The sequence below is a fragment of the Staurois parvus genome, unplaced genomic scaffold, assembly GCF_062004578.1.
Source record: "Staurois parvus isolate SC_StPar_1 unplaced genomic scaffold, SC_StPar_1.0 ptg000857l, whole genome shotgun sequence".
Taxonomy (NCBI): Eukaryota; Metazoa; Chordata; class Amphibia; order Anura; family Ranidae; genus Staurois; species Staurois parvus.
This window is the reverse complement of record NW_028318653.1, coordinates 213,286-227,838: the sequence shown is the minus strand read 5'-3', so window position 1 is coordinate 227,838 and position 14,553 is coordinate 213,286. Positions and strand designations below refer to the sequence as shown.

At 45.2% G+C, this 14,553-nt stretch overlaps 1 protein-coding gene across 1 annotated transcript in view; it reads right to left on the bottom strand.

Moving 5' to 3' along the window:
- Positions 1 to 14,553, bottom strand: part of LOC149443491 (uncharacterized) — a 32,365-nt gene that overhangs the window by 13,553 nt on the left and 4,259 nt on the right. The window contains exon 2 of the mRNA XM_089655626.1: positions 14,046 to 14,366. Coding sequence (XP_089511752.1) covers positions 14,046 to 14,366 — 321 coding nt within the window. The remainder of the gene's footprint in view (positions 1 to 14,045; positions 14,367 to 14,553) is intronic.

Here is a 14,553-nt window from a genome sequence, read left to right as displayed (position 1 = left end):
TACAAGATCCCTGCTCCCTATTGAGACCTGCGATTACAGCCTCTGACTGATGGAAATCTTCCAGTACTGACTTCATTGGCAGCTCCGAAACATCATGGGATGTCATATGACTGAATCCAGAGAGCCCATGCTGAAAGATGACAAAAAGTGTGTCACTATAAACCATGTCCTTCAAGAACATCTTTCACCATTTGCATTGTAAACTTTCCTTCACCCACAAACATCCATCTCTACCAAGAATGGGCCACTTGGTTGTGATTATTCCCCAGTTCAAAGATTCCTACTCTTCCCCTGTGTTAGATGTGAAGGACCTTATGCCACCACCCAGCTGGATAGTGGAGGACAAGAGAAATAGTTCCATTGTATAAGCTGACCTTGTCCTCTGGAACTGGGTGACCCATTCCTCCTCTGTATCTAAGTGTACCAAACCCGACTTATTCTTGGGGGTTCTTCTGAGAAGGACCTTACACCTTCACTCAGCTAAATTGTGAGGCACAAAAGACACATAAGACTTCTATTATATGACCTGACCTTGTCTTCTGGAACTGGGTGACTTGTATCTCCTCCAAGTGTATCTAAAGCCATCCAGAGATGGATCGAAATTCAGTTGGTTCAGCAGGAACTAGATGAATTTTGATCCATCTGTGCACAGTCTGGTTATAATGAAGTTGATTTATTGATCAACTTCAGTACAACCAGCATGTTGGATTTATTTTTTGTATGATCACCGGCAGCTGCTAAATCTGCCAGCAGTGATTATTGTATTCTGACAGCGGGGAAACCTCCTGCTGTCAGAATATAATAGTGTAGTGGGAGGGATTCCCCCATCAACACTGACTATGTTGAATGAAGGAATTGAGCAATTTTCTTGTCTTCAACCCCAAGGATAGAAAATTGCATATTCTATGGCCAGCTAAGTTTACCAAGCTTGACCGATTCTTGGGGGGCTTTCTGAGAAGGACCTTTGACCTCCATCCTGCTGGATTGTTCAGAACAAGAGACAGACAAGAATTCCATAGTTTGACCTGACCTCGTCTTCTGGAATTGGGTGACTTGTACCTCCTCCAGGTGTACTGACTTTACCAAACGTGACTGATTCTTTGGGTTCTTCTTCCAGATGATCCTACAAACATTACAGTGGGGGAAGGGATCCTGGAGGGGACCCAATGGGCAAAGATTTATACAGCTAGAGGACAAGTGATGAAATAGTCAATTTTACTGTTGGACCAAGGTGTCAATCCACCTCCACTCAAATGGATTGTGTACAGGACATAAAGGAGTTTCATTGTGTGACCCAACCTCGTCTTCTGGCATAGAAACTGGGGATTTTTTACAAGAAGATAGGATTTCTATCAAGAGCAACAGTTATTTTTCTGTACTTTAATAAAGCTTGCAAAAAAAGAAGTAATTCAGCTGCCATGTTAGGGGACTGGTGGGCTACATTATGTGTTATATTGTTCTACTCATAATCACATTATAAGGGCCTGGAATTGAACCCGGGACCTCTATTGTATCTGACAGTAACTCTTCTCACTGAGCTACCTGAGATGCTGAGAAGTACTCTGCCTGATCCATTGGACAATCTTGCATTGTGCCTTGATTTCTGCTGAACCTTGAACGCTTTGCTCCTCCCATGACCTTCCTGATTTAAACCATGTCTCTGCAATTCCTGTCTACCAGATTATTGTGCCTTCTCCAGCCAATATCTTGCTCTTGTCTCTCCTGCTGCTGTCCATACCTTGGCTACCAACATTTGGCTTGTTCTTCAACTACGATTCTGCCTCATCCCAACCTGCAACCACTTCTTACCTACCCTTGGCTTGTTTACTGACTACGCTTCTGCTTGATCCCTACCTGCCATATCTGCTACTGGACCCTGGCTTGCTCACCTCCTGGTGTGGCGATCCTGAGAACTGCGACCTGGTACTAACACGCCGCAAAACCCATCCCCACCACCAGGAGCTCTGGTGAATACTGGTTAGTGCTTAGACCCCACAGGTAGGTGAGCCTGCGTCATTTGCCAGGGTGACCTGCTTTTTTATCTATCCTGTTGGTTGGCCTGCTGCTATAGCTACGGGTCTCTGAGCCTGACCCTGACCCTGACCGTGACACAGATATACTCTGTAGGGCAGTATAAAGCTATGCCTTGCAGAGCCTTGCAGGCTGCACAACTCAAAGGAAATGTACTGCAGTGTAAAGATGAAAACTGAGTAGAATAAAAAAAGAAAACCGCAGGATGAGAAAAAGGGAAGGAAATTAGATAAGCTGCTGAGGAAGTATAAAGCGTATTTCCACTATTGCAATGAAATTTGAGAAAACCCCACTAAATGGTTGTTACGAGTTTCTAGTCACACATCACACCTAAAAATATATATATATATACACACACAGGTAAAACTCAAAAAATTAGAATGTGGTACAAAAGTTCATTTATTTCGGTTCAGCAACTTAAAAGGTGAAACTAATATATGAGACTCATTCCATGCAAAGCAAGATAGTTCCAGCCGTGATTTGTCATCATTGTGATGATTATGGCTTACAGCTCATGAAAACCCCAAATCCACAATCTCAGAAAATGAGAATATTCCATGCAATCAATAAAACACGGATTGTACATAGAACAATATCGCACCTCTGAAAAGTAGAAGCTGCATATGTACTCAGTACTTGGTTTGGGCCCCTTTTGCAGCAATTACTGCCTCAATGCGGCGTGGCATGGAAGCTATCAGCCTGTGGCACTGCTGAGGTGTTATGGAAGACCAGGATGCTTCAATAGCGGCCTTCAGCTCTTCTGCATTGTTCGGTCTCATGTCTCTCATCTTTCTCTTGGCAATGCCCCATAGATTCTCTATGGGGTTCAGTTCATCGAGTTTGCTGGCCAATCAAGCACAGTAATCCCACGGTCATTGAACCAGGTTTTGGTGCTTTTGGCAGTGTGGGCGGTGCCAAGTCCTGCTGGAAAATGAAGTCAGCATCCCCATAAAGCTCGTCTGTGGAAGGAAGCATGAAGTGCTCCAAAATCTCCTGGTAGACGGCTGCGGTGACCCTGGACATAATGAAGCACAGTGGACCAACACCAGCAGATGACATGGCTCCCCAAATCAACACAGACTGTGGAAACTTCACACTAGACTTCAAGCATCTTGCAGTGTGTGCCTCTCCATTCTTGCTCCATACTTGGGGTCCTTGGGCCTCTCCACTCTTCCTCCATACTCGGGGTCCTTGGGCCTCTCCATCCTTCCTCCATACTTGGGGTCCTTGTGCCTCTCCATTCTTCCTCCATACTCGGGGTCCTTGGGCCTCTCCATTCTTCCTCCATACTCGGGGTCCTTGGGCCTCTCCATTCTTCCTCCATACTCGGGGTCCTTGTGCCTCTCCATTCTTCCTCCATACTCGGGGTCCTTGTGCCTCTCCATTCTTCCTCCATACTCTGGGTCCTTGGGCCTCTCCATTCTTCCTCCATACTCGGGGTCCTTCGGCCTCTCCATTCTTCCTCCATACTCGGGGTCCTTGGGCCTCTCCATTCTTCCTCCGTACTCGGGGTCCTTGGGCCTCTCCATTCTTCCTCCATACTCGGGGTCCTTGGTTCCCAAATGAGATGCAAAAGTTGCTCTCATCAGAAAAGAGGACTTCTGAGCAACAGACCAGGTCTGTTTTTCTTTAGCCCAGGTAAGACACTTCTGACGTTGTTTGTTGTTCAGGAGCGGCTTGACAAGAGGAATATGACATTTGAAGCCCATATCCAGGATCCGTCTGTGTGTGGTGGCTCTTGATGCACTGACTCCAGCCTCAGTCCACTCCTTGTGAAAGTACCCAACACTTTTGAATGGCCTTTTCCTGACAATCCTCTCCAGGCTGCGGTCATCCCTGCTGCTTGTGCACCTTTTCCTGACAATCCTCTCCAGGCTGCGGTCATCCCTGCTGCTTGTGCACCTTTTTCTTCCACACTTTTCCCTTCCACATAACTTTCTATTAATGTGCTTTGATACAGCACTTTGGGAACATCCAACTTCTTCTGCAATTACCTTTTGAGGCTTTCCCTCCTTATGGAGGGTGTCAGTGATGGTGTCAGGTCAGCAGTCTTTCCCATGATTGTGATTCCTACTGAACCAGACTGAGAGACCATTTAAAGGATCAGGAACCCTTTGCAGGTGTTATGGCTGAATGAGCTGATTAGAGTGGGACACTTTGAGCCGAGATTATTCCACCTTTTCACAATATTCTCATTTTCTGAGATTGTGGATTTGGGGTTTTCATGAGCTGTAAGCCATAATCATCACAATGATGACAAATCACGGCTGGAACTATCTTGCTTTGCATGGAATGAGTCTCATATATTAGTTTCACCTTTTAAGTTGCTGCACTGAAATAAATGAATGAATGCACCAGATTCTAATTTTTCGAGTTTCACATAAATATATATATATATATATATATATATATATTTATTTTTCTCAGCAAGAGGTGTAGTGGCCGCCTTTAAAGTTTTTTGAACAATGTTAGGGTGAGCCTGTCCCAAGTCTGTGCTCATTAGAAGAAGCCCAGCCCCGGGCGAGGCTCTAGGCTTTGTGAGGCACAACTTAGACATGAGGCCCCACTCTCGCCCATCCGTCTTCTACGCAGCAGGCCTTTCCAGATTGAGATCCTCGTGCAGTAGATGGGATGGATGACGTGCGAGGACGTAACATCGCTCCTCATAGGCTGGTGGGCGGAGCTCCAGATATCTTAGATTACATGAGAGGTGGGTGTGACGGGGCTCCTAGCGCTGCCTGCGTACAGCAGTGTTAACCAGTTTGGCGCCATACAAGTAAAAATTAAAATTTTTGGCAATAAAATTACTTAAACTCCCAGAACATTATATATTTTCTGAAAGCAGAGGCCCTATAGAAAAAAGATGATATTTGCACATTTTTATGTCACATGATATCTACGCAATTGTTTATTAAATGCACATTTTCAGGAAAAAACATAATAAAATGAATTTTAGTGCAAAAACACACAGTAGATTACCCATTTGTGGCTAAAATATAAAAGATGAGGTTGCATCGAGTACATAGATACCAACGATTCCATGTCTTAAAACTGCGTGCGCCCACAATATCGCCAACAAACTACGGTGACCAAAAATCACCATAGGCAACACTTTGAAAGACTTTACAGCTCATCAGCAGGGCTGGATATAGGGGGGTGCTGGGATGGGCTGTGCCCCCCCATATTTTAGTCATGCCCCCCCAGGTAGGACAGTACTGATGGGGACAGTCCATGTAAGGGGACACTGTGATGGGGATAACTGATCACATATAAGGCGGCACTCGGATTGTGACAATTGATGCATCTGGTGGGGACCCTGATGGTTGGGGACACTCTGATGGGGACCCTGATGTAAAGGGGCACTCTGATGGGGACACTTGATGTAAAGGGGCACTCTGATGGGGACACTTGATGTAAAGGGGCACTCTGATGGGGACACTTGATGTAAGGGGGCACTCTGATGGGGACACCTGATGTAGGGGGGGCACTCTGATAGGAACACCTAATGTAGGGACTCTGATGGGAACACCTGATGTAGGGGGGCAAGCTGATGGGGACACTTGATGTAAAGAGGCACTCTGATGGGGACACCTGATGTAAAGGGGCACTCTGATGGGGACACCTGATGTAACGGGGCACTCTGATGGGAACACCTGATGTAGGGGGGCACTCTGATGGGAACACCTGATGTAGGGGGGCACTCTGATGGGAACACCTGATGTAAGGGGGGCACTCTGATGGGAACACCAGATGTAGGGGGCACTCTGATGGGAACACCTGATGTAGGGACTCTGATGGGGACACCTGATGTAAAGGGACACTCTGATGGGGACACCTGATGTAAGGGGGCACTCTGATGGGAACACCTGATTTAGGGGGGCACTCTGATGGGGACACCTGATGTAACGGGGCACTCTGATGGGAACACCTGATGTAGGGGGGCACTCTGATGGGAACACCTGATGTAGGGGGGCACTCTGATGGGGACACCTGATGTAACGGGGCACTCTGATGGGAACACCTGATGTAGGGGGGCACTCTGATGGGAACACCTGATGTAGGGGGGCACTCTGATGGGAACACCTGATGTAAGGGGGGCACTCTGATGGGAACACCTGATGTAGGGGGCACTCTGATGGGAACACCTGATGTAGGGACTCTGATGGGAACACCTGATGTAGGGACTCTGATGGGGACACCTGATGTAACGGGGCACTCTGATGGGAACACCTGATTTAGGGGGGCACTCTGATGGGGACACCTGATGTAACGGGGCACTCTGATGGGAACACCTGATGTAGGGGGGCACTCTGATGGGAACACCTGATGTAGGGGGGCACTCTGATGGGAACACCTGATGTAAGGGGGGCACTCTGATGGGAACACCTGATGTAGGGGGCACTCTGATGGGAACACCTGATGTAGGGACTCTGATGGGAACACCTGATGTAGGGACTCTGATGGGGACACCTGATGTAACGGGGCACTCTGATGGGAACACCTGATTTAGGGGGGCACTCTGATGGGGACACTTGATGTTGCGGGGCACTCTGATGGGAACACCTGATGTAGGGGGGCACTCTGATGGGAACACCTGATGTAGGGGGGCACTCTGATGGGAACACCTGATGTAGGGGGGCACTCTGATGGAAACACCTGATGTAGGGGGCACTCTGATGGGAACACCTGATGTAGGGACTCTGATGGGAACACCTGATGTAGGGACTCTGATGGGGACACCTGATGTAAAGCGGCACTCTGATGGGGACCCTGATGTAAGGGGGACTTTGATAGGGACATCTGATAGAAGGGGGCACAGGTTCTGTTTATCACTCTAATCTAATGACAGCCTAATACATACAAGGTTGTGACACTGTGTGACAGACTGTCAGTGACTCGCACATACAGCTGATATTACGCCCCCCGACTTTTTTTTTACTGCACCCCCAGATCAGGTAGGCTAGATCCAACCCTGCTCATCAGTTTATAGGTAACTAGGAGCTCTTGTGCTAGAATTATTGTTCTCACTCTGATGTTCGCAGCAACATGTCATACGTGTGGTACAACTGTGGTTTACATACATGTGCACACCCTGGGCTTGTATTTGCACAACAGGGGTTATGTCAATTTAAAAAAAAAAATGATATATATATTGTGGGAACTTAGCATCGAGTGATAGAGCTTTACAGCACACAGCCAATAGCGTTCTTTTTAAGGGCCTTTTTGCCCAATTTTATTTAAAAGAAAGTTCCATAACAGAAGTTTCCCACACAGGGGTGTTCACCATCAAAACACATGAAACCAATATTCAGCCTCCTGGCTACTCCTTATCACCCCTGCTGGTTAGCAGTCCCTCTGTTTATATGGGTCTCCCAGACCACTGGCCAGTCCCAGCACGCAGCGTTGGACTTCTTGAACTCACACGGCCTCCTTCCAAAAATGGCTTTTTGCACACAGCTAGCGGCCCCTTGCTGCTCTGGCTTCCACCTCTCCTAGGTGGCGCCCTCCTGACTCCTGGGCAAGGACCTCCTGTCTGCCGGGGTGGAGCCCAGAACCCTGGTCCTGACTCTAGAAGAGAGCCATTCACACCTGACCAATCAGTCTCCTGGACATTTCCAAAACCTGGTCCGAGGATTGGAGATTTCATCCCTCCCAAATCACTTTGAAATCTCCAGGCTGCAGGTCCCAAAATGGACTTTACAAACAAATGAGGAAAGTGAAAAACCACTTTCCTCTGCATCAAACAAGAACCCTGGAGCCCCTCAACCTGCCTTGTTGAGAATCCTGTACTTGACCATCTGTTGCTGACTTGCCTCGTCTGACTACGTATCCTGTGATCTGTCTGCTCGGGGTCATACCCCACTTGGTTCTTGCTATCCATCTGCCTGCCACCTTTTACTAGTTTTCCTGCACCTGCGACCATTCAACTGTCTGCCAAATCCTGGGTCTGCTGTTCCTTCTGCCATTCACTGTGTGGACACCTAGTCTATTCCTGTAGAAACACTTGCTCTTCATCTGTGCAATCTGCTGGACAATATACAGGCACTTGTACCAGACCGTGATCTTATGGCCGCTGTTTCTTCACCAGTGGTCCCTGAGCTGGAGCTGTAAGAGAGGCCTTCCTCTGCACGTCAGACTCAATCATCAGGTATGTGACAGACTGGTTACATCTTCCAGTAACTTATATCCCCCACCTCCCACTCTTGGGCATATTTAATAGCCCCCTCATTCTCCTCTGAAGATAATACCTTGGAGGAAGGTATCAGGACCTTCCAAAGTCTTATAGCCCACAATAATGAATCCATCATAGATATCAAGTAGAACCAACTCCCCCATGATGATACGTGACTTTGAATGTCACAGCCAGGGGCATGGAGACCACCAAGCCTCAACCTGGCTGAGGATAAGAACAGAATCTGGAACAATGAGAAGCTCTTTGTCATTGTGAATGATGCCATGTCCTGCCTTCCTCAATGTATGGTCTCATGGATCTCCTACATATGCCATGAGATATTAGAACATAACTATAACTTCAGTGCAGACCCCCCATTTATGGTACCCCCACCCCAGGTACCATGAATGGATCATCTGTCATCCCTCTTGCTTTCCTTATAAACATCCTGCCACCAACTTAAAAATAAAAGGTAAAGGCACAGAAATATTAAGTGTTTAAATGCTTACTTGCAGTAGGAAATGTGAATACTCCAAGTAGAGTTAATTCCCTAGAAGCTAACCCCCTCCTTGTATGTCATAGCTCTCTCCTCCTCTGGGAGTGTACATTTACTGTGCTGACCCAGCTCCTTCTTCCCTACATAACCTTTTATGTAGCTGCTGGGGAAGGAGTAAAGGGAAATACTATAGAGTGTCACCTGAGTCTTTTGGGGTTGCTGACATCACATCTAAGATGGAGGCACCCTCAGTCTCAGGACTTTTGAATGTCTACATGAGGGAGGCTTTTTCAGGAATTACAAGAATAAAAAACAAAAAATGCACATTCAGTATATTCTTAATGGACATGACATGTTGTTGTCATGACTGGTCTGGTGACAGGGTCTCTTGAACTATAACCCTTTACCTGACCTGCTGTCCCCTCCACCCCTTCCTTCCATTATTCTTCCTTTAGGTTCTTTTTCAAGTCACCATTTATAATGCCATGTCCACAATACACCCGCACTCTATTCCCTTACTCTTTTGGATGCAAAATTCCATAATATACTTGGTAACTGCAAGAAATATTTAAAGGTGCACTGGTCCACTTCCTATGGGGAACAACCCCCATGGCCCTCTTTGTATTCATAATTCCCATAGTGTTTGAATGGCATTTTTACGTGCATCACATCATCATGTGACCAAACCTCGATGTGTATTGTCCTCCAATTGTACGATGATAGATGGCTGTATGACTACTCCTCTTTGTACTTAACTTAACTTAAAAAACAAAAACACAATAAATATTTTGTGAACGAAAAATGAGAATGAGTATTCTTCTATCATACTGCAAAGTCCAAAGTCCACCAATGTATTGTTTAGGGGTGTCGGGATGCCTCTGAAGTTGGAGACCAGCCCACCGCTGGTTAATGGGTTCTCAACATAAATGTACAGTATAAAAATGTAAAGCCTGCAAGCAACATACAAAAGTAAATACACAAAACTTCATTTGTTTTATTGCCAGTGCTACACTTCCAATATGAAATGTTCTGGTCATCATTCAGATGGATGGAACTTTGGTGACCCTCTAACAACTCCTCCATTCTGTCTGAGGGTGCAGGAAATGTAGATGGTTGACTGTTATAGTAATGATCTTAAAGGCGGTTCTCCATCTGTATCTGATCTTGTGTTTTGAAACCCCGTGCTCTGTAGTTTCTTTCCAAATAGATACAGTATCTTCTTTGGGGCGGTTTGGTACCACCAAAACCAGGAGGTTACGTAGTTCTTCAGATCTGTGACTGTTAGTCCCTTCAAAGGCTCCATTATCAGTTCTAACATCTATCCTCACTCTGAAAAATGTCAGATCTGAAGTTGAAGACTTTACTATCCACCTGCTTAAAGCAATTGTGAATCTTTCCCTGATATTCCCCAATGGAGGTGATATCTGTGGTTTTATTTTGTAGATAGTTCAAGTACTATCTTTTCAATGATTCTCTACAGGGTCCACAGGTTCCCTTTTGGTAGCATGCACTGTTTGTGAATCTGCAAGAGTGGGAGCAAATCTAAAGGTCGCTATCTGCTGGTTAAGATTTGTGTAAAAAGATATCTGGGATTCCAGGATCCTTGTCCTTAGCTTTGGATTTTGGGACCCTGTAAGATCTCCTTCAGCTGGTAGGAGAATATTTATAGCTGAGTCCTCTGTAGAGCTAAGTTGGCTCACAATGCTATTGGTAGTATTACTTACCTTTTTGCTGATGGGCCCAATTGTCCGGTTGTCTCTCTATCCTCACTTTGCCAAGCAAAGTTCCTCCTCTTCTTGGCTAATGTCCCAAATGCTGGGCAATGGGACATAACCTTCCAACTCACTGCTGCTGGTCACATGCCTCTCAGCTCCAGGATTGGTCCCTGGTGCTGGAGGTGCCCTATTTAAACAGCAGCAATCTGTGCTTCAGGGAGTGTGATGGCATTTTCCTGCTGAATAAGTACCCCTGTAATTTTACTTGTGTATTGCTGTTACTGACCTTGGCAATGTTTAATGGATACTTCTGCTATCTGCTGCCTGCATTGATCATGACTAGATTTAACAACTCCTGTCTGCTTCATGGCCTAACCTTAGCTATGTTTATTGGATACCTCTACTGCCTGCTCTGACTTTAGCTATGTTTAATGGATACTTCTGCTGTCTGTTGCCTGCCCTAGCATTAGCTAGGTTTAATGGACACCTCTGTCTGCTGCCTGCCCTGACCTTATCTACATTTAATGGAAATCTCTGCTGCCTGCCCTGACCTTAGCTACATTTAATGGAAACCTCTGCTGCCTGCCCTGACCTTAGTTACATTTAATGGAAACCTCTGCGGCCTGCCCTGACCTTATCTACATTTAATGGATACCTCTGTCTGCTGCCTGCCCTGACCTTATCTACATTTAATGGAAACCTCTGCTGCCTGCCCTGACCTTAGCTACATTTAATGGAAACCTCTGCTGCCTGCCCTGACCTTATCTACATTTAATGGAAACCTCTGCTGCCTGCCCTGACCTTAGTTACATTTAATGGAAACCTCTGCTGCCTGCCCTGACCTTAGTTACATTTAATGGAAACCTCTGCTGCCAGCCCCAACCTTTGCTTTGTTTAACAGATATTTCTTCTGTCTGCTTCTGATTCAGTGACCTGTGCCACATTCAGCAGTTACGTTCCTTGTCTGTTGCCTGCACCTACCTTACCTACATTTAACAGTTACTTCTACTGTCAGCTGACTGTCTTGACAATAACTATGTTTAACAGATACTTCTACTGCTTGCCTTGACCTTAGCTATGGTTAATGGATACCTCTACTGTATACCGCTGACCTTTGTGACAGTGACATATCTCCTGTCTGCTGCCTGTGCTGACCTTAGCTGCATTTCCTCTGCTGCCTACCCAGAATCTTGCTATCTTTAAACAGATACTTCTCCTGTCTGCTGCCTCTGCTGTCCTTAGCTATGTTTAATTGATATTTCTGCCGTGTGCTGCCTGTCCTGACCTTAGCTATGTTTAATTGATATTTCTGCTGTGTGCTGCCTGTCCTGACCTTAGCTATGTTTAATTGATAATACTGCTGTCTGTCCTGACCTTAGCTATGTTTAACAGATACATCTACTATTTGCTGCTTACCCTGTCCTTAGCTATGTTTAATGGATACCCTTTCTGTATGCTGCTTGCCCTAACCTTTGCAACACTTAACAGATACATCTCCTGACTACTACCTGCACTGACCTTAGCTACGTTTAATGTATAACTAAGTGTAATATCTCTACTGTCTGCCCTGAGCTTAGTTACATTTAATGGATACCTCTGCTGCCTTCCCTGACCTTTTCTATGTTTAAAAGATACTTCTACTGTCTGCTGCCTGCACTGACCTTAGCAATGCTTAATGGATACTTCTACTGTCTGCCATATGCTCTGACCTTAAATACATTTAATGGACATGCCTACTGGCCTTGCCCTGCCCTGGCCTTGCTACATTTAATGGATAATTCTCTCTGCTGCCCGTCCTGACCTTTGTTACATTTAACAGATACGTCTTCTGTCTGCTGCCTGTCCTGACTTCTGGTACTTCACCAGTCCCCTTTTCTGTCTGTTGCCTGCCCTGGCCTTGGATACATTTAACAGTTACTTCTTCTGTCTGCTTCAGGTACTGACCTTAGCTATGTTTAACAGATACTTCTATTGTCTATCCTGACCTATTCTTTGTTTAAAAGCTGCTTCTCATGCCTGCTGCCTGCACTGACCTTAGCAATGCTTAATAGATACCTCTGCTGTCTGCTCTAACCTTATCTACATTTAATGGAGACACCTACTGTCTGCTGCCTGCCTTGGCCTTTGCTACATTTAATGGGTACTTTTCTCTGCTGCCTGTCCTGACCTTTGGTACATTTAACAAATGCTTCAGTCTGCTACCTGTCCTGACTTTTGCTACTTCACCAGATCCCTTTTCAGTCTGCTGCCTGCCCTGGCCTTGGATACATTTTAACAGATACTTCACCTGTCTGCTTTTAGCCCTGACCTTAGCTATGTTTAACAGATACTTCTATTGTCTGCCCTACATGACCTTTTATTTGTTTAAATATACTTCTCGTGTCTGCTGCCTGCACTTACCTTAGCAATGCTTAATAGATATCTCTACTGTCTGCTATCTGCTCTTACATTAGCTACATTTAATGGAGATGCCTACTGTCTGATGCCTGCCTTGGCCTTTGCTACATTTAATGGAGACACCTACTGTCTGATGCCTGCCTTGGCCTTTGCTACACTTAATGGATACGTCTCTCTACTGCCTGTCTTCACCTTTGTTACATTTAACAAATACTTCTGTCTGCTACCTGTCCTGACTTTTGTTATTTCACCAGTCCCCTTTCCTGTCTGCTGCCTGCACTGACCTTTAATGGATACTTCTATTGTCTCCGACCAGCCATAATCCATCAGCATTGCATTGCAGATAGAAGCACAGAGACCCAGTGATGACATCATTAGGTCTAAAAAAGGCATGCAATGAAAATGGAATGTTTTTCTATAATAATTAGCATGCTGATGAAGGGGGGGGGGGGCAGGGAAGGCAAAGCATCAGAAGATTAGCCTGCAGTTTTAACCCTTTTTTATTCAATGAACAGTCGGGTTGCTCAGTAGTGTTGGTAACTATTTCCAGTGACCTTCTGTAGGTCAGCATTATGTGTTTCTATGTGTTTCTTGTCCCATAAAGTTTTTATGAAATATTTTAAACATGCAGAATGTCAAGAAAATGACAGCAGTACATTGTGAGGTTTAACAGCGTCAACACAGGGCGAGGAAATTCTTCTCAGGCTAAAGATAAAATCCAACAACGATGAACAAAAGAGAAAACAAGGCAATCCTCTGTGTTATTTCACAATGTTTGTGTCTGTTCTGAGCTGCCCTGTGGTTTCCTGTGGTGATGGGCGGCATTTCACGGACCTTAAATGTGAGATTTCCCATCACCATTGTTATTTACAGCAATGATTGCCAATACCTTCTATAAATAATATTTATAGCAACGACTACCAATATCTTCTAGCAATAGTCATGAGAGGTCTGTGGATCCCTCTTATCGTATTCATTCCTCTCCATCACCATTGACCTCCATGTATGATCTATTAATATTATCTGAGTCCCATTTGGTAAAAATTGGATTTCTTCAATTCCCAATGGAAACCAAAGAAATTCATAAAAACTACGTGTACCATCAATGTAAGAGTCGGGTATTTGAGATGTGATCAGTAGAAATATGTAATTGTAGGTTGATCTAGTTATAATTCTGTGTTATTGTTCCAGTCTCGTGACAATAAAACCCAACAAACAATGAAGAGAATGTTACCTGGGAGGACGGTCACCTTCACGGGGTGCATGTTATCGGACCAGTTTCGTTCGATCCCACATTGATACGTGTCAGAATCTTCCGGTCTCATTCGTCTTTTGGTGATGGTAAGGCTGCGACTTGAAGGATTGTCCTCCATAGAATATTGGTTCATGGACCTTCCATCAGTTGATTTGATGAGGATGTCACAGGTTTTCCTGTAGGCTCCTTTACACCAATACTTAACATAGGATTCAAAGCCATCATCGTAATAACAGGTCACAGATAAATCCTCTCCGTGATGGACAGTGACTTCACTGGGGCCCCTGAGGGCCCCAGCTCCTATTGAGAAAAGAGAAAATGACACCTTTAATGGCTCTGTAATGTCACATTTTATCAAAACATGAAGAAGGGTACAAAATATTCTGAACTGTTAGTTGAGTAAAGTCTTTCCAAAAAAATGAGGATTATTTCATGATGGTGTGCGGACCCATCCAAATAATTTCTTTACAACCCAACCATCAGAACC